Below are 27,329 nucleotides of genomic sequence, written 5' to 3'. Positions count from 1 at the left end.
ATCAAACCTGAGCCTATTTGTCGGTTAAGAAGAGGAAAAGGTGGATTTTGTGGCCTCATATATCAGCCGTGGGAATGGGCAGGCCGGGCTGGCTCCTTTTTCCACGTTAGGGATACTACCTGCCCTGATTCTTTCACCCTTGACTTCCCTAACGGTGAATAAAAGCAAGACCCCGTCTCTCTGCAGTGGGGCATAGAGGACTCTCACAGTGCAGTGCTACAGACATGGGACTTCATATATGTGGGATTGCAGTTTCAGTGGCCAGAAGTGAGTGGAAAGATTCAGCTCAATAAGTGCAGCTGATGTAATTCCTTCTCAATGGGGCTTATTGGGGGCTGCCATGGTGGTCCCCGCAGAAGCAGGCTGACTCTCAGGAATGGAAATCCCCCCCCCCTTTATTCAGGAAGCACTAAGCAAAGGGGGGTGGTTTCTGATACTTAGCAAAAACTCACCTGTTTGCTTGGACTTTCCTGAACCCCTGTCGCTGAGTTGTTCTGGCCTATGTGTGCTGCAATATGTATGACTTTTTTAAAAAATGGTTTTACCTTTCTGAACTGCTATGAGATATCTTTGTAATAAAATACTAAGAAATGAAAATACTTACTGAAATGAAAGAAAAATGCAGCACTGAACCATTTTTTAAAATTAAAAAATCAGCAATCAAGCTGAGATTTGCCTAAAGTAAATAGGACCCTCACTGTTCCAGAACCCCTGGGGTTCCTTGGAAGCTTCTCAGAGCTTCCTCCCTGTAAAGGATCCATAATGACAGGCAAGTCTCTCAGGGTGCCAATTTCCCACTGCAATGTTCAGCTTAAGAGAGTATGCATTATCTTCTAGGTCTGGGGTTCCTAAACTCCCCCCCCCCCGAGCACTTGAAAAGCATAGAGGGTCTGGGTGGATCACTTTAATACTGTTTTCAGTTTGCAAGGCATTGTGCTAGATGCTGTATGCTTATTTTTTTAAAGAGCGTGTGCTGGGGGGCTTCTTTTATTGTCTTCCATCACAATGTGGATTTCACAGTGTACGTGTTCTTAACAGATATGTTGTGGACTCCCCAAATGGAGCTCATGTGCCATGTTGTCTTGGGTCACACTGGCTAGTAGCATGGGGCAGCGGTGTGGCTCCGCAAGACTTGCCCTTGTGCCGCATAAACTGTGTGCAGCTTGGAATGTGCTGCAGACTCTTTGACACATGCTGGCATATGCTGGGCAGAGCTGGCTAGTGAGGTGGGGGTAGCATTTGCCTCAGGTGGCAGAAGTGCAAGAGGGCCCCCCTGCCCACCCCACCGCTTTGGCTGCCAGAGCACCCTCCTCTCACCGACTTTATGCAAGGCTGGCATTCTGGTGAGTGGCACAGCCTGGCAGGACACCGCCCCCTCTCCTAATTTGGCACATGGTGGTGCATTCCACCAGTGGCGGAAGTGGGGCAGCACCTCAGGTGGCCCCACAGGACAGCCCATCCCTGCTGCTGGGGTCTTTGACAGACCATTCCCTGAAAGCAGGAAGTTTGAAACATCTGCACTAGGACAAGAAAGCTGCATCCTCCTTTTCTAGAGACGAGTGGGGAGAGAGGAAGCATATAAATTAAACAAATTTATAGATGGCTTCACAGCATAAACCCCCTGAAGCAGAGTACAGAGTATCAACAAAACACAAAAACACAAGATCTAAGAACCATCAGATCTATTTAACTAACTCCAAAACAGCAAAACCATCCGTCCAAACTCCAAAAAGCAAATAAATCATTGTATAAATATATGTATATATTTTGGGGGGCTTTGCTATGGGAGAACCTGGGCAAACCAATCAGCTCAGCCCCTCGGCAAGTCCCTAGCGGAGCTTCCATCTCCAGGGAGCCGGGAGTCCAAAGAGGAAAGCCTGGCTCCCTCCGGGGGGGGGGGCTCTCCTCTTCTGGGGGCCATCTGCCGTGGGGGCTTCCTTGCAGGGGGTAGAACTAGAGGAGCTCCAGGGGCCCTTCCAGCTCTGCAGTTCTAGGAGTGTATGGTAACATGCTATGCTCAGCAAAAACCTACAGACCAGTGTTGTGCCTGTCGAAGGGGAAGCATTCCTCCATCACAACTGTCATCTGAAGGCAGCCCTGTTTAGGGAAGTGACCTTTTAATGTATTTTTAATCTTTGTTGGAAGCCTCCCAGAGTGGCTGGGGAAACCCAGCCAGATGGGCAGGGTACAAAAAATTATTATTATTATTATTATTATTATTATTATTATTATTATTATTATTATTATTATTATTATTATTCACAGACCTGCTTGCTGTGTGACGTATTCATATTTCGGAAATGATGTAGGTGGCACAATTGCCCTCTTCCATTGCCTTGGCCAGAGCCTTCTGGCATTCAGAGATTCCAAAGACAGGGCGAAACATCTCCACCCCACCCCCAAATAAAAGGCTACGTTGCTTAGACAACCCCTTTTTTTCCTTTCCAGAGTGATTCTGAGGCAACTATAAAAGGAGGTGAAGCTAACTTGGCAACTGTTGTGTAAAATAACAGGGTCTTTTCTCATTCAGTCTCTTCCAAACTTTGGAAAGGCCTATACCGTATTTTTCGCTCGATAACACGCACCCGACCATAACACGCATGTAGTTTTTAGAGGAGGAAAACAAGAAAAAAAATATTCTAAATGAAACAGTGGATGTATGATTTTTGTGGTTCATGCTGTGGCCACATGTGATCTGACGGTGAGTTTGGGGTAGCCCAATGCAAAAATCCTGAGGATCCATGTTTGTAACCATGTTTTTGCACCACTGCAGCCCCAGGCAACAGTGGGTGCGTGATTTTTTTGGTACAAACTGTAGCCATGGACATGCTATGTGATCTGATGGTGAATTTGGGGTGACCCAGTGCAAAAATCCTGAGGATCCATGTGGATCTGTGCTTTGTAACCACGTTTTAAGGGGGGAGGGAAGGAAAAGCACTCAAGGGACAAGGAGCACGCATGGAGCAGGCTCTGCTTCTCTCTCCCCCCCCCCTTAGCGAGCTGAAAAACTTCGCTGGAGGGACAGAGAGCCTGCTTGCTTTAAAGGAGCCTACCGGACAGGAGCCGCTTACACGAGTGTAAGCGGCTCCTGTCCTGTAGGCTCCTTTAAAGCAAGCAGGTTCTGCTTCTCTCCCTTCTTAGCGAGCTGAAAAACTTTGCTGGAGGGACAGAGAGCCTGCTTGCTTTAAAGGAGCCTACCGGACAGGAGCCGCTTACACTCGTGTAAGCGGCTCCTGTCCTGTAGGCTCCTTTAAAGCAAGCAGGTTCTGCTTCTCTCCCTCCTTAGCGAGCTGAAAAACTTTGCTGGAGGGACAGAGAGTCTGATTGCTTTAAAGGAGCCTACCGGACAGGAGCCGCTTACACGAGTGTAAGCGGCTCCTGTCCGGTAGGGTCCTTTAAAGCAAGCAGATTCTGCTTCTCTCCCTCCCCCCCTCCCCCCCACCCTTAGCGAGCTGAAAAGCAAAGCGGGAGGAGACTGAAAATCTTGCCTGCTATTTCCAGCAAAGCGGGAGGAGCCAACCGGACAGGAGCCGCTTACACTCGTGTAAGCGGCTCCCCTCCCCTCCCGCTTTGCTCCTTTAAAGAAGCAGGCACTCTGTCCCTCTCTCCTCCCCATTCAGCGGCTCTTCTCCCTCTGGAAACCACGGAGGAGGGAAGCATTCGCTCCGTAACACGCACAGACATTTGCCCTTACTTTCTAGGAGGAAAAAAACGCGTGTTATGGAGCGAAAACTACGGTATATGCCTGGGCAGTGGGACATAATTATTTCTAACTATGCTCAAAGTTCAAAGGGGGAGGGGAAATCAGGTTGCTATTTTTATGAATAGTTCATTGCCAGATCACATAAATAAGTTAGTCATGATCCGGTAATAGATATGCAAACTATTTTCTAAAGCTATATATATATATGCAGATGGGAAATGATAAAGTAACATGGAATGCTTGAAAAAAAATCTAAAAACAAAAATAAGGTTTTTCAACAGAAAATTTGTGCAGACTTTATTAACATACTTTCTGTGTGTATGTTTTTAATTGAATTGTGCAAAATACCCAAATTAACAAACCCCAAACAGTGTGAAGTTTAAACATTGCTGAGGCTTTGAATAAAACCCATAGAAAACAGAATACTCTGCTTCCTCAAATCCGGTTTCTTAAACGTTTATGTTTTGTGTGTGCCCAGTGTCAGCAGTAGCTGTGCCAAAACCACCTGCCAGAAGGTGATGCCTTGGCCCCCCTTTTGCCAACCGGCCGCATTTTCTGCTGCTCAGGCCTTCAGCTCCACTGCAGAACTTCTTGCCTTGTGTCATTTTGAATAAAGATGTCAGTACACATTTGCTGTGGTCGGTTCTAAAGCCAGGCAGTTTTCTGCTCTTCATTTAATAGTTGTGCATTCCCAGTGTAATTGCCACAGGTGACCTTTAGCTGAAATGGAAGCCTGAAGCAAGCTTGAGAGATGCTCCCTTTAAAAACATCCAAGACCAAATGCAACCCGCTGCAGTCACACGAAGACGAAATATTGTGCAGACCTGGAAGCGTTGTGCCTGTCCCATATTTGAATATAAGCATTCTTTGTAAAAGCAAAAGGCAAAAGCCAAATCAGCATAATGTCTAAGGATCATAGCAGAACAATGTTCACAGCTTTCAAATACAGTGGTACCTCGGGTTACAGATGCTCCAGGTTACAGACGCTTCAGGTTACAGACTCCACTAACCCAGAAATAGTACCTCAGGTTAAGAACTTTGCTTCAGGATGAGAACAGAAATCGTGTGGCAGCAGCAGGAGGCCCTATTAGTTAAAGTGGTACCTCAGGTTAAGAACAGTTTCAGGTTAAGAACGGACCTCCGGAACGAATTAAGTTCTTAACCCAAGGTACCACTGTAGATTCTAGGTTTATTTAAAGAGAATTAAATATGAAATAATTTAGAACATGGAATAAAGCCCAATGACAGCAGCTGTATAAGCAATTGGTCAGAATATCCATTTAAATAAATATCAACCCATTTGTCATAGATGGTGGGTCACCTTTCGTTATTAGTTTCCTCCTCATTCAGAGGAAAACACATTGTTTTTCATGTTAATCATAAATATAAGCACTCTCACAGTACATTTTATGCACCATGAATATATTCCTGCAAGGCATGCAAATTTGACAAATTACCTGTATAGATGTTTGCATGCCTTGCAGGGGTGTAAGCTGCTGACAAACTTCTCATTGGGGTCCAGACTTCAGAAATGATCAAGTCATGACAAAATGTGCCCTCTCCTGGTAAGAAGCGGAAATGCTTCAAATTCAGGCAAGGTGATTTGCTAGATGTTAGTGGTTTAAAAATTATGACTGTGAAAACAAATCAATTTAGAGCTTATAGGACAGGTTTCAAACATCTAAATATAAATGAAAGACACACAACTCCTGCAGCCCAATAATAACACTGGCATGATTGGTTGCAAAGTCACTAGGTTCCTTCAGTCATGAATATACTGAACTCTTTCTTTTCAGGAAATAGATTCTGCCGTCTCTACGATATTGAGGCTGCTGTCTTCAAACCACTTACTCCAAAATAGCTCCACTGACTTCAGCAGAGCCCTCCTGGATAAGTGCCTGGTTTTTAAGCATTGTGGCCTGAGTACCTGAAATCTTTTTATGTTTATGAAAGCCTCCATAAGCGCAGCTTCGTCCGTTCACTTTCACCCCCTTTTTCCTATTGTTTGCCCTCCCCTGTTTTGTCTCCCCCATTGTAAAAAAGTAGGTTGCAGTTTCTTATTTTTGCTATCCTGAATGCTCCGTGCACCATCCTAATGTACCGTGATAATAACCTTCAGAGACATTATTATAGAATCATAGAGTTGGAAGAGACCACAAGGGCCATCAAGTCCAACCCCCTGCCAAGCAGGAAACACCATCAGAGCATGTGGAAGTTCTTCCGCTACAATTAATAAACGATGGGCTAACTTTTGAACATTTGTTTTTGTTTAAAGGGAATGCCAGCAATTCGGAAGAAGAGCAGAACATCAGCAGCACAGAGAATCCGTCTGTCTCCAACACACAGAGACTGTTGGAACCCAAGTCACATGCTCACCACACCAAAATAGATGTCATTAGGAAAGAGCACGCCAAAAATACCCAACGCTACAAATACGATTCACAAAGCACAGACACACTGAATTTCTCTTCTGAGTCCAAGCAGGAGACTGAATATGTAAGTAATTTTTATTTAACAGAAAAAAGCAACATACATGTGTTCCGTAAATATCACTTTAAATGGGTGCAGACTCTAGATATTGTTAGTTGTCTGAGCTTGTGTTGTTGCCAGAATTACTAGAACTGATCCTGACAGCTGCAAGATTTCTGAATTATACAGAACCATTGCAATCACATTTAATCTGTCAACCAGTAGTCACTTCACAGGCAGGTTAGAGTCCCTGTGCCTCTTTTGATCATTGCATACAGCTCCGAACCAGAGGTGACATCAGGTTTTGCCTCGAATGAAATTTTGAGGCAGATGTGGAAGCTTCTTGTTTGGGAGAAATATCAGAGGAATTTTGAGAGCAGAAAAGTGAATTTCATTGGTTGGTTTCCCAAGGGAGTTTTAAATGTCCCACAACAAATATTCCTGGAGGTTGTTAGTCATGTGATGCTGAGGGTCTTCCTCCATCTCTCTCACCAGCAGCTGAGGGTTCTGTTGGGAATCCACGGCTGGTGGAGAATATCTCTGCCCAGTAAGCAAAGCTGGTGTAAATCATGGCTTGTCTCATTCCTAACGCAAAACATTAAGGTAAATGGGGTTTGTGTTTAGCCGAAACATCTGAGTCATCCTGAAGGAAGGAAAAGTTTGAGGAAGACAAGTGACGTTTCAAAGAGGATTCTCCTCACCACTCCATACTTAAGCTGCCTGTCTGGACAAGATTTTATGGTGGCAATGTCCTGTTCCCCTTACATACACAACAGATTGGCTAATAAATAAAAATTCCTTGCTTTCTGTCTATGTCTGCAAGCCTATCATCCCAAGCAGCCAGTCATAGCAAGTGCTGTGAATGCAGGACTCAGTATCAACTTTTGGCTGGCTATCAGAAGTTTTCTTCTGCACACAAAGCAGTGTCTAGCTTTGCTAGTGATTGCTCTGCCATGCTGAAAATGCCTCTGGGTGAAAAAAACCCACACATGGAGGATGAAGTGGTCACTGTTTCTTGTTCCTTATGTGTAGGATATGAACAAAGTCTGCAGACCTGCCGGACTGGAGGAAACGGGAGCAGAGAATACTCTGGTTCATGTACTGCTGCTCTTGGCAGGCAAGCGGCAGATCCCCATGCCAACAGCACACAAAATGTTGCTGTGTTTTTCTTGGCTGTGCATCAAAACACTCATGGCTGATCCAGACACAACTTTGTGCTGTTGAAAAGGAAAAAAAAAATAGGGAGGGACCACTCCAAAAACCTACATAAATGGAAAATGTAGAGAGTCTGATGAAAGTGAAAAGTGGCCTTGCCTCGTTCATTTGTCACAAAATGTAGAAATGTTCCACTGGGAGCCCAAGGGTGCCTGGCTTTTCGGAGAGCGCTGCTTCTCTTTTCGGAGAGCGCTGCTTGGCAGGGGGTTGGACTCGATGGCCCTTGTGGTCTATTCCTACTCTATGATTCTATGATTCTTCCACAAGGAGGAAGGAAACACAAAGGTTTGTGTTCACAGGGTAATACAGGTTGACTTTAATTCCATGCTATCCCCTTCCAACCAATTCTGAAACTGGGGAACTTCAAGTTCTGACATTGCAATAACTCGTATTTAGAGATGCTGATTTAATTTCGCAATCTATTCTGAGTGCAAACGGCACAAAGGCCATCTTCTGAGCATTTTTCTTTAAAATAAAAAGGGAAACAGCAATAGTGGAAGCAGCAGAAATATTGTTGACAGTATGTCAATGAACAGACCTGGTTTCATTGAGAGATGACAGCCAGGATTTCAAAAACTTGGCCAGTAGGATATAGTCCATCCAGGCAGTGGGTAAGGAAAGAGGAAAGTGGTGATTACAAAAGCAAGATCTCATTTGTGATGGCTGCTTCCCAGTCACTGCTCCTGCTGTCTGCTGTACAGCTCTGCAGTCCAGCTATGTGACCAGAAGGAAAAGGGCTTGAAGATTTAGAAACTCCTGTGCCTTACTATGTGGTTAAATTCAGATTAATTGAGAAATTGGAATATTTAATTAATAAAGCAACTAATTTTGACCATTAAAAAATATTTTTTTCATGCATTTTACCTCAGAAACAAGTTACCTGTAAAGAGCTTGTAATGTGACCTCCAGTCAGTGCCCCTGAACTGCTTTATTTGTAAGGAGTAGACGATGTAAAGAATTTTAAAAACATATTCAAAGTTGGGCCAATTGCCTCTTGGAGGCTAATTCGTGAGAAATGTTAAAAGAGTTGATTGATCAGTTGATTGATCCGTTAAACTGCCAAGTGAAAGCCCAAGTGAGATCTGCTGGAGCACGGACCTCTCAATGCGCTTTCTGCTGGCAACTGCTTTGCCATCATTTCACTACTTCTCCTGAGCATTAATGAGAAAATCTTCATTGAAAGTTTACTGCACTGTGCTACAAAATGTACTAACGAAGTATGTCACAACTTTTTAGCAATCTTATTGCTCCACAATGGATCTTTTGTGAATAGGGGCCCTTTCTGACCTCATCCTAGCAGGGCAGGAACTAGGGTGATGCTGTAAGTCAGGATGTAGAACCTGGGATCCTCCTGATATTGTTGGCCTATGGCTTTGTAATAGTCGACCTTTTGCTGTGTTGCCTGGGGCTGATGGCAGTTGGAGTCGGGCAGTCTCTGGAGAGCCATGAGTTCCCCATTCCTGGGAAACCGTCCCATTGGGAACCCTTCCCACGCAACTCAGGCATTTGACATTATCGTCTCCATGGCATGAGACAACTAGGCTGCTGCAGGTCCCACATAGCTGAGGGGGTGTCCTGGTCAGAAGGACCCTAAATATGCTGTTAAATAGCTTCAGATGTGCTTGGAGTTCTGGCAAGTGTGCTGACTCGGGTAGGAGATGGGGGGCCCCCATCTCCTTGGGGTTGAGACCCCAAGTTCTGTCACTGACCCTGTGTAAGTTGCAGGCTTGCTGTAAATTTTTGGAATATAGCCAGAAGCATTGGATTCCTTGGGAGATGTTCTCTTTGGTCTCCCAGTATAGCTGTTTAATTGATAGTCATAGCCCAAGCCCTGCCTGCCCACCTTAGCCTAAAAAGGGATTCTGTCTCATAATCTCCTAAAGCTGCTCTGGAGGTTAGAGCTATCTGCGGGTTGCAAATATCAATGTGGCTCTCCTTGCCACCACTCCCCACACTCCTCGCAGCATGTTCAGAGGCTTCCATAAGAGACCAGGGCTTGGCTTGTGCTGCAGGATGGAGAAAGTGTGAAAGTCCAGGAGTCTCTTGCAGTTTTGCCTCCTTTGTTACCTTTCCCCAACTGCTTCAGGAGTGGCAAGACACAGGGCTTGGGAGAGAGGCAGAGGGTTTGTGCCTGCCATTCTTTTTTATTCAAACAATAAAGGGGGAGGGAGCAGTGATTTCTTTCAAAGCCAGTGGTCTCCTTTGCCCACAACATGGTGCCTAGAGCAAATCTGAGAGCCTCTTTGCTCCTCTTCCAGTCCTTGAGAGCCAGTGTGGGGTAGTGGATAAGAGCAGTGGAGTTGTAATCTGGTGAACAGGATTCACATCTCCGCTCCTCCACCTGCAGCTGCTGGGTGACCTTGGGCCAGTCACGCTTCTCTGAAGTCTCTCAGCCCCACTCACCCCACAGAGTGTTTGTTGTGGGGGAGGAGGGGAAAGGAGATTGTGATCCGCTTTGAGACTCTTTTAGGGGAGTGATAAAGCGGGATATCAAGTCCAAACTTCTCCTCCTCTTCTTCTTCTTCCTCTGTGCTGCCCAAAGCGAAGCTGTGGTTTGGTTTGGTTTAGTGTTGTGTCTGAGTCCAGGGTTGGGCTTTTTCTCCCCTGAACAAGCTGTGAGCTGTTAATGAAGAACAGACTCACAGCAGCTTGTGGTTTGTTGGGAGTGAGACGACCACAGCCCCAGGTTCCTACATGACCCTCTGCTCCATCATGGCTTAGCTCTTGGGAATGTGGCAGCAACAGGATGGGAGAGTGAAGCAGCTGAGATTTTGCCTCCAGGTACCTGTGCACTTGCTTATCCTCACTAAGCCATAGTTTGGCTGCTTCCATGTAACATTATGCCAATGTGAGAAAGTTTTCACCTGAGCATGTATTCCTTGTTCAGAAAAGTCTGTCAACCTGGATGAAGTTATAGTTGTAGTTTTGAACCAGGTAGTCTCTTGTTCAGATCTGTCAGCCTCGAGCTCATGAGGCAGCCTTAAGCTCAGCACACACAGAGCCCACCTGCAGGAGATCTACCTCCCAGGGGATTTTGCAGGGTTGATATAACAATCATTGAGACAATGTATCTGAAGCCCTATGCACCATCCAAAGGCACTGGAAATAATCAGTGTTTAATCTGCATTTTACACAAATATTTTTCTTAAAATGAAGAAGCCCCAAAGAGCAAACAAAGGTGTTTTTGTGCCTCCATTAAAGAAGAAAGAAGATGCCTTTTGTGTGTTGTTAAACTAGCATGTGGTGAAACCACGCTGCAAAATCCCGAGGCAACTTGATCTTAAGTTTCAACCATGATGTGGTATTTTGAATCTTGGCTCAGTGAACTTAATGGGTGTCAGGGACTGGCTGGGTGGCAGCCGGTGGTCCAGGAGGCACCTGAGGGGGAAGGGGACTTTGAGCCAGGGAGGAATAGAGGGAGGAGGAAGGGGAGAGGCTTGAGGGAGCCACAGACACTGAAAGAGAAGGAGCAGGGGAGGTTTCTCCTTCCTGCCATACAGTCCTGATTCAGCTCCTTCTCCTCCCCACTCTCAGTGCAGAAAAGAAGAGTCAAGAAAAGTTTAGAACAACTAAGAAAAGCCGAGTCACAGTGAAAAAGCATGGAGGGAGGTATAAGTAAGGGGGAAGAGAGGACGGAACTTTAGCTTCTGCAACTGACTTTCTTAGCTGATGGATGTGCTGTGTCTCCTTGGTTACTGGGCAAAAAAGTTAATTACAGTGGTACCTCGGTTTTCAAATGTAATCAGTTCTGGAATACCGTTTGAGTTCTGAAACGTTCAAAAACCGAAAACTCAATACAGAAGCCGCGTGGCATGTTTGAGTTCTGAGGCATGTTCAAAAACCAAAGCATTTACTTCTGGGTTTATGGCATGCGAAAACCGAAATGTTTGTCAACGGAGACGTTCGAAAACTGAGGTACCACTGTACTGTGAAGCCATGCCTGTTTCTGCTTACAGACGGAAGGGCTTTTCTGGCAGCCTGGCAATAGGCAAACATATATTACACTGCAATTAGAATCATGCTAAACATCTTTAAAATATTTGCAGTTGTGTATGATAAAACAATAAACACATGTAAAATAAAAAAGAAACACCAAAAAGTGAATAACAGCCCCAAATTAAAAAATTGTCCAGTAGCACCCTAGAGACCAACTAAGCTTTTGTGTGCATTATGGGATAGCCACTCGCAGCCTCTCCTGGGCAAGGGGAGCCTTCATCCCCCTGCCCGGGAGAGGCTGCCCACAGCTACGGCTCCCCCAAGAGCCGCACTCCCTTTAAAGAGCGTGTGGAGTGTGCGGCCCTTCTCCCTCCTCGGGAAAAAGCCCATGCGGCTCTTTAAAGGGAACGCTGAGCAGAGCCTCCTGCCTGCATTCGCTCCATAAGATGCACACACATTTCCCCTTACTTTTTAGGAGGGGAATCATAGAATCATAGAATCATAGAGATTGGAAGAGACCACAAGGGCCATCGAGTCCAACCCCCTGCCAAGCAGGAAACACCATCAGAGCACTCCTGACATATGGTTGTCAAGCCTCTGCTTAAAGACCTCCAAAGCAGGAGACTCCACCACACTCCTTGGCAGCAAATTCCACTGTCAAACAGCTCTTACTGTCAGGAAGTCCTAATGTTTAGGTGGAATCTTCTTTCTTGTAGTTTGGCTCCATTGCTCCGTGTCCGCTTCTCTGGAGCAGCAGAAAACAACCTTTCTCCCTCCTCTATGTGACATCCTTTTATATATTTGAACATGGCTATCATATCACCCCTTAACCTCCTCTTCTCCAGGCTAAACATGCCCAGCTCCCTTAGCCGTTCCTCATAAGGCATCGTTGGAAAAGTGCAGCTTATAGAGCGAAAAATACGGTAATCTTAGGATCCAAGCAATTGCCCTAAATGTGTAGAGCATTTGTTCAGTTTAGGTGTAGTGTGGTGTGGTGCAATAGGTGAGTGTGGATCAGGTTTTAATCAGCTACTCTGAAGGGGGCGGTAGCTGGATTTAGATGTCCCCTTCTCCCCACTAAATGTCTTCACAGTGAGGTGGCAGTTTATTTGATCCCTAATGCAGTTCTCTATGTGGGTACAGTTAGCTTGGGAGCATTTTAATTTTTTTTTAATACAAGCCTAGTTATAATCTACTGTGTAAAATAGTAGTTAAAGCAGCCAAATTCTTGATAGGCAGATGTGTGAGTTCCAGCTGCCTTTATGTGAAGACAAAGTTGGCTCTCTAATATTCTAGAAACCTTCAGCTAAGATGGAGTGGAACTAGGCTTTATTTCACCCGGGTCAAAAACCCACAGTGACACCCCTCTGGAGGCTTCACCCAGGGCTAAGGAAATGTCCTTCCTTAACCCTTTAGTGTTCTTTTGCTATTTTAGTCAAAATTTCATTCTCCATCTTAATACAACACTTAATACCAGTGTTTACCATAGTGTCAAATAGAACGCTAAGAGTATTGGCATATAAGGATTTTCTGATTTGTAAGAATAAATAAGCGATCATTATAATTGTCAGGGTCCTTGTCGCAGAGAAATGGAAGACACATTAAACAACCTAAAGATTCTGAATGTCTTAAGCCCGAGAGGATTGCATATTCCAAATTGTGACAAGAAGGGATTCTACAAGAAAAAACAGGTGAGTGAAATTTCTCAGCCATTTATGTTTTCCTTCCTTCATCTGTTATAGTCAGTAATTCCAGTAAAATATCACTGAACAACAAATAATTAATCTTCAACCCATGCCATTTTTATCAAATACAGCAGTTTGGGGCACATGCTGGCATGGCTCCAATGCTTCTTGTCAGATGCAGTTGATGTCAATAACAACAGATCAAATTGGAGAAACCTCTGCCAAGTCACAGATGAGCTTGACACTGGCCCTAGTTTCCAGTACCTTTCGTTGAAAAAAAGAAGCAGCTCTCTGAAAAAGAAGGGGATGGACAGCAAGATGAGCATATGGCTGTAATAGATCAATGCTTTGAATAGTAATTAGCTGCTTGAGGGTTCCTAGAAAAATTGAGTTGGGTCATGTTACAGACAACAACCTGAGCAACTTTACGTATGTATCCTTTACATGCTGCTGAGGATTGCTTCCAAAATCTAGGTCATGTGATCAAGAAAGTGATATGCACTCAGAACATTTACTTCTAAGTAATGCTGGCATCTCAGGCAGTCTGGATTTTGGGCACCTGCCTCATGAGATTATGACTTTTCTTGACAATTGCAGACCACCAGACCTACCCACACCTTGGTTAGTTCAGCCATAAACATGCACCACCAAAGAGCCCACCTTGCAGACTTTGTGTCTTGTTTTCCCTTTCAGTTTTGCACTTTTGCCTCTATTTTTTTCTCTGTATGCATGCTGACCCTCACGTACTTGAATTAGGATAGTGCAGAATGTTCATTTAATCAGAACTGTGTTGCAATACTTGAAAGTGCCTTTTGTCCCATATTAACATACCTATTTGTTAAGAGAGGCTCTCTTGACTTCTGCAGATTGAAGTGCTTGAGTGACTGCACACAGAGTAAAGCTACCCTTCATTTATACTGGCACCAAACTATTGAGGGTTTTACAGTGGTACCTTGGTTTAAGAACTTAATTCGTTCTGGAGGTCTGTTCTTAACCTGAAACTGTTCTTAACCTGAAGCACCACTTTTGCTAATGGGGCCTCCTGCGCCGCTGCTGCACAATTTCTGTTCTCATCCTGAAGCAAAGTTGTTAATCCGAGGTACTATTTCTGGGTTAGCGGAGTCTAACCTGAAGCGTCTGTAACCTGAAGCGTATGTAACCCGAGGTACCACTGTACCTTGAATTTGACCTAATAACAAACTGAAGCTATTGAGGATCTTTGAGGAGGAGTGTAATATACTGAATTTTACTTCTGTCGGCAATCACAGAATCATAAAATCCGCATTGGGGGTCATCTAGTCCAGCCCCCTACAATGCAGGAATCTCAGCTAAAGCATTCATGAGAGATGGCCATCCAACCTCTGCTTACAAACATCCAAGGAAGGAGAGTCTACCACCTCTCATGGGAGTTTGTTTCACTGCCGAACAGCTCTTACTGTCAGAAAGTTTTCCCAAATGTTTAGTAGAAATCTCTTTTCTTGTAAATTGAAGCCATTGGTTTGCATCCTACTATCTAGAGCAGGAGAAAACAAGCATGCTCCCTCTTCCATGTGATAGCCCTTAAGATATTTGAAAATGGCTATACTATCTCCTCTCAGTCTCCTCTTCCAGGCTAAACATACCCAACTCCCTTAACCATTCCTCATAAGACTTAGTTTCTAGACCCTTGATCATCTTGGTCACCCTTCCTTTGCACATGTTCCAGCTTGCCAATAACCTTCTTAAATAGTGGTTCCCAGAACTGGAGACAGTATTCCAGGTGTGGCCTGATCAAGGCAGAATATAGCAGGACTGTGATTTCCCTCAATCTGGATACAAGACTTCTGTTGATGTAGCCTAGTTGTCCCCAATCTTATATCTGTGCAACTGGTTATTCCTTCCTAAGTGTAGAACCTTAAATTTATCTCTATTAAAATTCATTTTGTTCAATCTGTTAAAGTATCTTCAATCTCAATTCTGTTTTCTGTGGCATTAGCTACCCCTCCCAGTTTGGTGTCGTTTGCAAATTGGATGAGCACCTTCTCAATTTCTTCATCCAATTCATTTATAAAGATGTTGAGCAGCTATGCACCCAGGACATAACCCTTCAGCACCCCACTTGTCACTTTTTTCCAGGATGGTGAGGAAACATTAGTAAGCACTCTTTGGGTTTGGTCTGCCAGCCAGCTGCAAATCCACCTAATGGTTATCTCTTCCAGCTCACGTTACCAACTTCTCTGAAAGTGCATCATGGGGAACTTTGTCAAAAGCCTTACTGAAATAAAATACACTACATCCACTGCCTTCTCCTGATCCATCAAGCTTGTAACTCCTTCAAAAAAAAGAAAAGAGGTTCACGTGGCTTGATTTATTTTTGAGAAACCCATGCTGGGTCTTGGTAATCACAGCATCCTTTTGTAGGCGCTTTCGTTTAATAATCTGCCCTTTCCTGGTATTGATATCAAGCTGACCAGTCTAGGTCTCCCCCCCCCCCCGGATTTGGAGATGGAGACAACATTTGCCCACCTTCATTCCCCAGGGACCTCATCTGTTCTCCAAGAATTCTCAAATATTAGACAGAAGCTCTGAGATTATATCCGCAAGCTCCTTTAGTACCCTTTAAATATTGGAACAGCTGAAGTCTGTCATGACTAATATATTTCTCCTATTTGAATGTTTGATGATCTGATCTAGGAAGACATCGTCCAAGTTTTCAGTCTGGCTTCAAGGTCTATGGCAGGCACACACAGTAAGGTCACTGTTGTTTCCCTTTCCTATAGTTTTTTACCCAGATACTCTCAATCTATCTTCCATGCTCCAAGTCATAGATCTCTTCACAAGTTGTATACATCATTTGTATATAATGCTACTCCTTCCTTCCTGTTCGGTAAATCCTTTTTGAATAGGTTAAACCACTCATTTTCTACATTCCAGTCATGACTCTCATACCAGATTTCAGTAATGCCTATTAGGTCATATTCATCATCCTGTATTAAGAGCTCAAATTTGTCCTGCTTGTTTCCTTTACACTGTGCATTAATATAGAAAAACCTGAAAGCACAAGTTATTCCCTCCAACTGCTAGCTTCTTGTGGTTTTCTGCAGGTTTCTGTAGGATGATCTCAGTTTCCTGTGCATCAGTGAAACCATTATCCCCAGTATCAGGTGTTCCCCTGTTGTCGTGCTGCAGCATTCTGGACCAAGCTGAAGGGTTGCAGTAATTCAGTCTTGAAGTTACCAATGCTTGGACCATTGTGGTCAAGCTATTCTTCTCCAGCAGACTAGGTCTTTCCCCTAAAAAATAATGTCAAAAATTAGGGGGTGTCTTATACATGGGGCCATCTCCCCCCATTTTCTTAAATCTGAGTCCCCCAAAATAGGGGGCATCCTATACACGGGGGCATCTTATAGATGGAAAAATATGGTACTTTGTGATGTGTGACACCGTGATGTCCCAAATCCCTAACCTGTTTTCAGTGTCAAGGTCAGTTCTGAAACGTGTCAGGCAACCATTAGAGAATGAGAATTTTATATCATGATTTCCAAGTTAGGAGACATGGCTTCATGACAGGTGATTCCTAATACCTCCTGTTTTTAGAAATGTAAGTGCTTAAAGCTGATATTGCACGAGGCTTCCTTGCTATTTTGCATGACGCATTGCATTTTAAAAGATAGTGTCACGGGCTGCCTCTGGTCTCAGCTCACAAAAGACCAACGCCAAGCTCTTCTTATATACAAGGATGTTTATTGCAGTTCATTATTGGTTCCACAACCGAGGCGTGCAGCCCCGAGTGTCTAACGTCAGACATTTGAAGTCCCCTCTGACTCGGTCCCGCCCCTGCACCAACTTATGAGGCTTGTGCTAGACCACCGCTTCCTGTCTTTCCTTTTCCGCAGGGTCTTTCTGCCCCCCTGGGTTCCTTCCCTCCTGCTCTCTCCCGAAGCGGATTCCTGAGATGCCTGTTCCCCCCTCCTTCGTGCTTTGGGGCTGGGCTCCTCCTCCGGGCTTTCTCCATTTCCGCGCGCCTCCACATTTGAACTTGGCGCTCGCTCGCTACCCCTGACCTTCCTTTTGACACTGACACTACTCCCTGTACTACTCTCCCCCTCTTCCGGCAGGACGTTCTCCCCAGATCTCCTTCCCCTGTCTCTTTCCTGCTCCGCTCCGTGTGTAACGCTGGGAACCCCCCTCTCTTCCCTTCGTTCCTGCTGGGAAGCCGGCCCCGATCTCCCACTCCCGCTCGGGGTTTCCCTGCTGCTTCCCTGCTCCTGGCAGGTCCCCCCTGTGACCCCCCTTGTCCTGACTAGGGGCGCCCCCTCCTGAGAATCCTCTGATTCACTTGAGAGACTCATGGAAGATCTCAAGTCATTGTCATCCTCTTCCTCACTGTCCTGGGATTCTTCCTCGTCGCTCTCCGTCTCCTCCCTCACCTGTGCCTCTGTCTCTGAACCCCTGACAGATAGTTTTGCCACATGAACCGCCGTCTTTCCCATGAATGGTTTCCCAGGCCACACCTCTTGCTTCCAGTTGCCATTTTGCAGCAATGATGCAAATGTGCGATGTCTGCTGTGCTTTCATTAGAAAATATTATTAGTAAAGCATTCTCTGTATGTTTTAGTTGGCCTTTTATGTGGTTTGGGAGTTGGAAATGAAGAAAGTCAACATCAAGCGACCAGCCAACCTGCTGTACCTTCCAAAGAGTACACAGATGTTAAAGAACTGCTTCCCCATATGTTGCTCATATGGCTCTGTATTGACTTTCTCTCTGCGTGTGACATCTTTAAAGGCAGTTTCAGTCGTCCAAGGCATAAATGCATTTGTGGGGCCTTGATTTCACTTTTCTTCATTGTCCAAGTAGAAGGAGTGCAACACTTGCTTTATATTTACCCCTACAGCTTATCTTGAACAGCTGAGGATTTCCCTCCATTTATATTTGGGGCTGTAGTTCAGGTTTCAAGTACTTAATCTAGATCTTGTTCCTTTTACAGTAACCATGTTCTCCCCTAGCTCTGCTATCTTCTTACAGTAGACCAATATTAGGGCCAGAAATGGATTGTAATAACTGCTGACTTTTAGATTTTCTGAGAAAGCAGTCTTTATTACCAGGCGCAATCTGCCTTAATCACCCAGGGAAGAGAAGTCTGGGCTTCCACTTAAAGCATCTTATTCTCCCCCCTCCCTTTTTTTTGTTTCACGTCCTTCCTAAAGAAGGTTCATGTGGGAACCAATGGTTCATGTGGGAACCAATGACACTGCAAGCAATAGCCTCCAGAAGATCAAAAGAGACTACGAGGCTCTCGGCAGGAAATTGAAGCAACTAAATGCACAAATTGTCATCTCGTCTGTCCTCCCAGTTGAACGACGTGGCCCAGGGAGAGAGGGGAAAATAGTGGAAGTGAACAGCTGGCTTCGCAAATGGTGTAAACAGGAACGGTTTGGATTCTTAGATCACGGACTGCAGTTTCTTGAAGATGGACTTCTGGCAAGTGATGGGCTGCACCTCACAACGGTTGGGAGGAATGTTTTTGCCAAAAATCTCAGAAACCTCATCAGGAGGGCTTTAAACTGACTAATGTGGGGGAGGGAGACAGTGCTCCTGAAGGTAGGAGTCTATCAATTAATGAAGATGATCATCCAAATGTCATAGACCAAATGGAGCAAACAGCACGCGGACCTAGTGGTGGGAGGAAAAAATCCTTAAATAAGAGACACGGGGGAATGATTAATGGACTTCAATGTCTGTACACTAATGCGCAAAGCATGGGAAATAAACAAGATGAGCTTGAGCTCTTGGTACAGCAAACTAAATATGACATAATAGGCATCACTGAAACCTGGTGGGATAAGTCCCACGATTGGAATGTAATAATGGGGGGATACAATCTATTTCAGAGAAACAGACCAGACAAGAAAGGAGGCGGAGTGGCGTTATATGTCAGGGATGTGTATACCTGTGAAGAGATCCAAGATTTAGAACCTCAAAGCCAATGTGAGAGCATTTGGGTCAAAATTAAGGGAGAGAAGAATAACAGAGACCTCATTGTGGGAGTTTACTATAGATCCCCAAGCCAAACGGAGGACATAGATGATGCCTTCCTGGAACAGATGGCCAAGCATGCAAAAGGAAGGGAGATAGTAGTAATGGGGGACTTCAATTACCCGGATATTTGTTGGACGTCAAACTCAGCCAAGAGCATAAGGTCAAACAGATTCCTCACTGGCCTTGCAGACAACTTCATTGTCCAGAAAGTGGGAGAAGCAACAAGAGGAACAGCCATTTTAGATCTGGTCCTAACCAATGTTGATGACCTGGTTAGTGGGGTAGAAGTGGAAGGATCATTAGGCGCGAGTGATCATGCTCTTCTGAAGTTTACTATACAGCGGAAAGGAGCAGCCAAGCATACTAGGACTCAATTTCTTGACTTTAAGAAAGCCGACTTCATAAAACTTTGGGAAGTGCTGGGTGAGATCCCATGGACAGCAATACTAAAAGGAAAGGGAGTTCATGATGGCTGGGAGTTTGTTAAGAGGGAGATAGTAAAAGCACAACGTCAGGCAATACCAATGAGACGGAAACATGGAAGGTGCCTAAAGAAGCCAGGGTGGCTATCTAAAGAACTTTTAACTGAATTAAGATTAAAAAAGGATGTGTACAAAAAATGGAAAAGGGGGGAAACCACCAAAGAGGAATTCAAACAAATAGCCAGAACGTGTAGACACAAAGTCAGAAAAGCTAAAGCACAGAATGAACTCAGGCTTGCTAGAGAGGTTAAAAGCAACAAAAAAGGCTTTTATGGGTATGTTCGTAGCAAAAGGAAGAACAAAGAAACAGTGGGGTCACTCAGAGGAGAAGATGGTGAAATGCAAACAGGGGACACAGAAAGGGCTGAACTCCTCAATGCCTTCTTTGCCTCAGTCTTCTCCGATAAAGAAAACAATGCCCGACCTGAAGAATTTGGAGCAAATGATTCAGCAAAGGAAACACAGCCCAGAATAACTAAGGAGACAGTACAAGAATATTTGGCTAGTTTAGATGTATTCAAGTCTCCAGGGCCAGATGAACTGCATCCAAGAGTATTAAAAGAACTGGCAGATGTGATCTCAGAACCACTGGCAGTCATCTTTGAGAATTCCTGGAGAACAGGCGAAGTCCCGGCAGACTGGAGGAGGGCAAATGTTGTCCCTATTTTCAAAAAGGGGAAAAGAGAGGACCCAAATAATTACCGCCCAGTCAGTCTGACATCAATAGCAGGGAAGATTCTGGAGCAGATCATTAAGCAAACAGTCTGTGAGCACCTAGAAAGGAATGCTGTGATCACCAATAGTCAGCATGGATTTCTGAAAAATAAGTCATGTCAGACTAACCTGATCTCATTTTTTGACAGAATTACAAGCCTGGTAGATGAAGGGAACTCAGTGGATATAGCCTATCTTGATTTCAGCAAGGCATTTGACAAGGTGCCCCATGATATTCTTGTAAAGAAGCTGGTAAAATGCGGTCTTGACTCTGCTACCACTCAGTGGATTTGTAACTGGCTGACTGACCGAACCCAAAGGGTGCTCATCAATGGTTCGTCTTCATCCTGGAGAAGAGTGACTAGTGGGGTGCCACAGGGTTCTGTCTTGGGCCCGGTCTTATTTAACATCTTTATCAACGACTTGGATGATGGACTCAAGGGCATCCTGATCAAATTTGCAGATGACACCAAACTGGGAGGGGTGGCTAACACCCCAGAGGACAGGATCACACTTCAAAACGACCTTGACAGATTAGAGAACTGGGCAAAAACAAACAAAATGAATTTTAACAGGGAGAAATGTAAAGTATTGCACTTGGGCAAAAAAAATGAGAGGCACAAATACAAGATGGGTGACACCTGGCTTGAGAGCAGTACATGTGAAAAGGATCTAGGAGTCTTGGTTGACCACAAACTTGACATGAGCCAACAGTGTGACGCGGCAGCTAAAAAAGCCAATGCAATCCTGGGCTGCATCAATAGGAGTATAGCATCTAGATCAAGGGAAGTAATAGTGCCACTGTATTCTGCTCTGGTCAGACCACACCTGGAGTACTGTGTCCAGTTCTGGGCACCACAATTCAAGAAGGACACTGACAAACTGGAACGTGTCCAGAGGAGGGCAACCAAAATGGTCAAAGGCCTGGAAACAATGCCTTATGAGGAACGGCTAAGGGAGCTGGGCATGTTTAGCCTGGAGAAGAGGAGGTTAAGGGGTGATAGCTATGTTCAAATATATAAAAGGATGTCATATAGAGGAGGGAGAAAGGTTGTTTTCTGCTGCTCCAGAGAAGCGGACACGGAGCAATGGATCCAAACTACAAGAAAGAAGATTCCACCTAAACATTAGGAAGAACTTCCTGACAGTAAGAGCTGTTTGACAGTGGAATTTGCTGCCAAGGAGTGTGGTGGAGTCTCCTGCTTTGGAGGTCTTTAAGCAGAGGCTTGACAACCATATGTCAGGAGTGCTCTGATGGTGTTTCCTGCTTGGCAGGGGGTTGGACTCGATGGCCCTTGTGGTCTCTTCCAACTCTATGATTCTATGATTCTATGATTCTAAGAGTTTTCTTTAAATCAAAAGTGTCTGTGCTACTTTGTGAATTTCTGTTGGTCCTTGTAAAAAATTTGTTGTTGTTGTTTAGTCGTTTAGTCGTGTCCGACTCTTTGTGACCCCATGGACCAGATGTAAGAAATTAGAACCATATTTTCAGAAAGTTCACATTGTCTTCTAATTGTTTACAATGGTCATGATATCATTTTGCAGGGTCTTCTTTCTGGCTTTTAGCAATTTGGAATTCTGCATTTAGCTTCTTTTTATCCAGAAATGAAGAAGCGGGGATGGGATTCCTGCTAGATAGGCAAGGTGCTCGCTCTCTTCGGGGCAGAGGGGACTGGAGAGGTTGGCAAGGAGCTTTCGAAGCCACATGCAAGTGAACTTGAAGATGCTCCAGATTCTTTGCCAAGGGATGGGAGGTGGTAACTGATGCTGCGGAAGAGCTTCCACAGCTCACATGCAGAGACCTTTTTAGTTGCATTTTAAACTAACATTTGACTGTTATAATTTTAATCTGGGCTGTAAACTATGCAGTTTATGTGGTTGCTAGGAATTTTTTGTTTAAAAAAAGTTTTTTAAATTTTTATACATTATATTTTTAATATTGCTTTGGTCTTCGTTGTAAGCCACCCAAGAAATATTTCTGGATTGGTGGCCAGATACAACAACTTAACACTATGCAGGCATGCAGTTACCTGTTGATGGTAAAGCTCATGGGGTACGAGCTGTGTCCATATGCAGTAGGAGCCCCAGGTGCCCAGGTGCTGACTGACTGACTGACACCCAGGAGGGTGACACCCATCCACCTTCCCTCGCCCCTTAAAGCATGGGCAGGAGACTGGAAAGCAAGGCAGACAATGAATCATAGAATCATAGAGTTGGAAGCCACCACAAGGGCCATTGAGTCCAACCCCCTGCCAAGCAGGAAACACCATCAGAGCACTCCTGACATATGGTTGTCAAGCCTCTGCTTAAAGACCTCCAAAGCAGGAGACTCCACCACACTCCTTGGCAGCAAATTCCACTGTCAAACAGCTCTTACTGTCAGGAAGTTCTTCCTAATGTTTAGGTGGAATCTTCTTTTTTGTAGTTTGGATCCATTGTTCCGTATCCACTTCTCTGGAGCAGCAGAAAACAACCTTTCTCCCTCCTCTATATGACATCCTTTTATATATTTGAACATAGCTATCACCCCTTAACCTCCTCTTCTCCAGGCTAAACATGCCCAGCTCCCTTAGCCGTTCCTCATAAGGCATTGTTTCCAGGCCTTTGACCATTTTGGTTGCCCTCCTCTGGACACGTTCCAGTTTGTCAGTGTCCTTCTTGAATTGTGGTGCCCAGAACTGGACACAGTACTCCAGGTGAGGTCTGATCAGATTACTTCCCTTGATCTAGATGCTATACTCCTATTGATGCAGCCCAGAATTGCATTGGCTTTTTTAGCTGCCGCGTCACACTGTTGGCTCATGTCAAGTTTGTGGTCAACCAAGACTCCTAGATCCTTTTCACATGTACTGCTCTCAAGCCAGGTGTCACCCATCTTGTATTTGTGCCTCTCATTTTTTTTGCCCAAGTGCAGTACTTTACATTTCTCCCTGTTAAAGTTCATCTTGTTTGTTTTGGCCCAGTTCTCTAATCTGTCTAGGTCGTTTTGAAGTGTGATCCTGTCCTCTGGGGTGTTAGCCACCCCTCCCAGTTTGGTGTCATCTGCAAATTAGATCAGGATTCCCTTGGATGCATCATCCAAGTCGTTGATAAAGATGTTGAATAAGACCGGGCCCAAGACAGAACCCTGTGGCACCCACTAGTCACTCTTCTCCAGGATGAAGAGGAACCATTGATGGTTCAGTCAGTCAGCCAGTTTAGGTTCGGTCAGTCAGCCAGTTACAAATCCACTGAGTGGTAGCATAGTCAAGACCGCGTTTTACCAGCTTCTTTACAAGAATCTATAGTAAACTCCCACAATGAGGTCTCTGTTATTCTTCTCTCCCTTAATTTTGACCCAAATGCTCTCACTTTGGCTTTGAGGTTCTAAATCTTGGATCTCTTCACAGGTATACACATCCCTGACATATAACGCCACTCCTCCTCCTTTCTTGTCTGGTCTGTTTCTCTGAAATAGATTGTATCCCTCCATTATTACATTCCAATCGTGGGACTTATCCCACCAGGTTTCAGTGATGCCTATTATGTCATATTTAGTTTGCTGTACCAAGAGCTCAAGCTCATCTTGTTTATTTCCCATGCTTTGCGCATTAGTGTACAGACATTGAAGTCCATTAATCATTCCCCCGTGTCTCTTATTTAAGGATTTTTTCCTCCCACCACTAGGTCTGCGTGCTGTTTGCTCCATTTGGTCTATGACATTTGGATGATCATCTTCATCAATTGATAGACTCCTACCTTCAGGAGCACTGTCTCCCTCCCCCACATTAGTCAGTTTAAAGCCCTCCTGATGAGGTTTCTGAGATTTTTGGCAAAAACATTTCTCCCAACCGTTGTGAGGTGCAGCCCATCGCTTGCCAGAAGTCCATCTTCAAGAAACTGCAGTCCGTGATCTAAGAATCCAAACCGTTCCTGTTTACACCATTTGCGAAGCCAGCTGTTCACTTCCACTATTTTTCCCTCTCTCCCCGGGCCACATCGTTCAACTGGGAGGACAGATGAGATGACAATTTGTGCATTTAATTGCTTCAATTTCCTGCCCAGAACCTCGTAGTCTCTTTTGATCTTCTGGAGGCTATTGCTTGCAGTGTCATTGGTTCCCACATGAACAAAGAGGAAGGGGCATTTGTCAGTGGGTTTTATGATTCCTTGCAGTCGTTCAGTTACATCTTGGATCTTAGCCCCGGGGAGACAGCACACCTCCCGAGACATCTGGTCAGGCCCACAGATCACTGCTTCTGTTCCCCTCAGTAGGGAATCCCCTATCACCACTACACGCCGCCTCTTAGCTTTGGTCGGGGTTCTTCCGTGAGCTGTCCGTTCCAAGGTCACCTGCACATTCCCTGAGGACTGACTTTGCTGCTCGTCTTCATATACCTGATCGACTGTAATGAGGGAGAGATCCTCAAATGGAGTCTGTTCTTCGTCTTCCATGCTAGGGGAGAGGACTTCAAAGCGATTGTGTATTTCTAAACAATCAGAGCGAACCCTGGGCCTCCTACTTCTTTGAGTCACGTTTCTCCATATATCTGGCACCTGTGTTGGTGAACTAGCCTCCTTCTCAGGGGTGTCCCCTGTCTCCTCCTTGGTGGAGACGGTGTTCTCTGTTGCTTCCAAGAAGAGCAGCTGTTCCCTCACCCTCCATCTTGAGAACGTGTTGTTGGGGGTGGCTACAGTGGTCCTCCATCTTAAAAAGCGTGAAGACAGGACAAATAACCCCCCCAAAAAAACCTAGGTCTCCCCCAACAAACGTTTGAGACTAGCTCCCCTAAATCTAAAAGATGGACTAAACTGTGCGCCTCCCACAGCTAATCACCTGACTCAACAGAAACCCTGCCCCCTCTGACCTTTGCACAGGGAGAGCAGCTAATCAGCCACAAAGAAACACAGACACAAGAAAACCCTTTTGCTCCTCCTTCAGCTGCTGCCCTGCAAGCTCAGGAGATCTGAGTGACAATTGTTGCAGATCAGGAGATCAGGGTGACAATTGTGACAATGGAGATCAGGGTGACAATTGTTGCATTGCAAAACATATTTTTCCAGGGAAAGTCCTTTCAAAAAGAGGCAGATACACTATTTACCTTGCAATCCTATGCATGTTTCTTTTAAGAAACAGTAAGTTCATCTGCGTCTACTCAGAAGTGAGTTCAGTGTGTTTAAAGTGCATATATATCAGATGGTAGTCCTGGCCTCTATGCTGTCTACACTTCTCACCCTCTAAAATACAACCTCCTTAAAAGATAACAGCATTATTAACAATCTTTTTGCCCACTGCCACAACCAAGGCATAATAAATTAAGAAAAGTTGATCAAATTAATCAACAGTAAGCATAGGTTTTGCCACTTTGGGCTGTTGTCTGATTTACTACCAAGAACAATAACTGAGTACACATTCCTGGAAATTGGTGCTCGCTGTCTCTCACAGCTATCGTTTGCAGTAACTTCAGACGCAGGCTCCATGCTGCAGCAGCTGATGCCTGACTCCTTATTAGTTTGAACCTTGGATTTATTCCATGGGGTGGGCATTGAAATTCCAGCAGCTGTGCTGCTCCAGGAGGACTGTTTGCACTCCAGCACTATGGATATGTTCAGATGTCCCCTTGGGGCTCTGTCCTGTCAGACACAGAGCATTTTAATTTTTTTTTGCACAGTCCTCTCCACTGCCAGCTTGGCCACCCCCTCCCCCCAATTTCAGTTCATAATTCCTCTGGAGCAAGCATTGTACTGTGTGTTGCTTCATGTCAGGAGGGAGTGTACATCTGTAGCTCTGCCAAAGTTGGGGGTAGAAAAACATTTCAAAAGGGGAGCTGCGGGAGAAAAGCGGCAGGTAGGAAAATGATGCAGCATGTAAAGCAAACCAGCTTAGAAGGCTTTGTTCTCGCTCAACCTGTTCCTGGGATGTCCCACTTCAGACTGCAAGTAGGGATTTGTATGCTTACATTCCTTCATCTCCCGCCAACACTTCACATGACAAAAACTGTCAGGTAGAGGGCTAAGGTAGAACCCTTCTCCCTGACATGCTAGTTTCCTGTGTGCAGGAAGTTGAATTATATTGTTACAGGCTTAGGGGTCCCTTCCAGACCAGGGGGCCTGTGAATGTAGGATTGTGAGAATCTGTGCGAGGGGAACATGCTGAACCAGTTGGCTGGCTTCTTTATAAGGCATTGACTGGCCTTGCTTGGCCCCTCCAGTGTTCTCATCAGCATCTCCCAGAGTGAGCCGTGTGGCCGTCGTGGCAACGAAGGGATGCTGCTCTCCCAGAAGGAGGTAGGCATTTCCTCACCTGCCCACGCTTCACCTGGCTAGATGCCAGGTCCCTCTAGGATGGGGAGCAATGAGTTTTGGTTAATGCTGGAAGTCAAAGACCAAGGGACATGACTTGCTCTGTGCTGGACGCAAAGCTGTATTGGGGGCTTCCCTAGAAATCTAATGGAGAAGCAAGACCCACTGAAGTGCTAAAAAGGTGCAAAGAAAACCACATACCCTAAAGACACCACTGGCTCCACTGAGCTACATTCCAAGGGAACTAACCCCTGGAGTCGGTCGCCACTTGAGCTTGGAGTGTGAGCAGCAGGACATTGGCCTTCAGAGCAGCCACACAGCAGTCAGAGGTTTCTGTAGGCACATCTCCCAGGCGAGCAAGAGGCACCGTTGCAGTTTGAGGAGACTCTGAAAGAGAGGAGATGCCGACTAAACATCAGGAAGAACTTTCTGGGAGGAAGAGCTGTTTTGCAGTGGAAAGGTCTCCCTTGGGAGGTTGCAAACTCTCCTTCCTTGGAGGTTTTTAGCAGAGGTTGGATGGCCATCTGTCATGGATGCCTTAGTGGAGATTCTTGCATTGCAGGGGTCCCTTCCAGCTCTACAGTTTTGTGATTCTTTGTTGGTGAATCTGCAGAAAATTTAAGTATTCAAGCAATGAATACTTGTTAATCTTGCTTGCTTTAGACACTCTCTGCCCTAACCCTCTGCCCTAGCTACTCATTCTCTGGTGGCAGAAAAACAGGCTCACATAGTTTCCTTCCTGCTGTGTTGCCCTATGAGATGCACATCCACAGCAACATAATATTGTGATTATATGTAGCTGGCTGGAAGATTGCAGAAAGCCT

At 45.1% G+C, this 27,329-nt stretch overlaps 1 protein-coding gene across 2 annotated transcripts in view; it reads left to right on the top strand.

The window, feature by feature from the left end:
- IGFBP3 (insulin like growth factor binding protein 3) overlaps nucleotides 1-27,329 on the top strand; it is a 40,532-nt gene that overhangs the window by 3,688 nt on the left and 9,515 nt on the right. The window contains exons 2-3 of one of the 2 annotated variants that reach the window (XM_081165223.1): nucleotides 5,979-6,199; nucleotides 12,895-13,014. In XM_081165223.1, coding sequence (XP_081021349.1) covers nucleotides 5,979-6,199; nucleotides 12,895-13,014 — 341 coding nt within the window. The remainder of the gene's footprint in view (nucleotides 1-5,978; nucleotides 6,200-12,894; nucleotides 13,015-27,329) is intronic. The other variant, XM_081165224.1, reaches the window with a different exon arrangement.

This window comes from Podarcis bocagei (genome assembly GCF_964188305.1).
Source record: "Podarcis bocagei genome assembly, chromosome: 12".
NCBI lineage: Eukaryota > Metazoa > Chordata > Lepidosauria > Squamata > Lacertidae > Podarcis > Podarcis bocagei.
The sequence above is the reverse complement of the archived record's forward strand: the minus strand, read 5'-3'. Positions and strand labels throughout refer to the sequence as shown.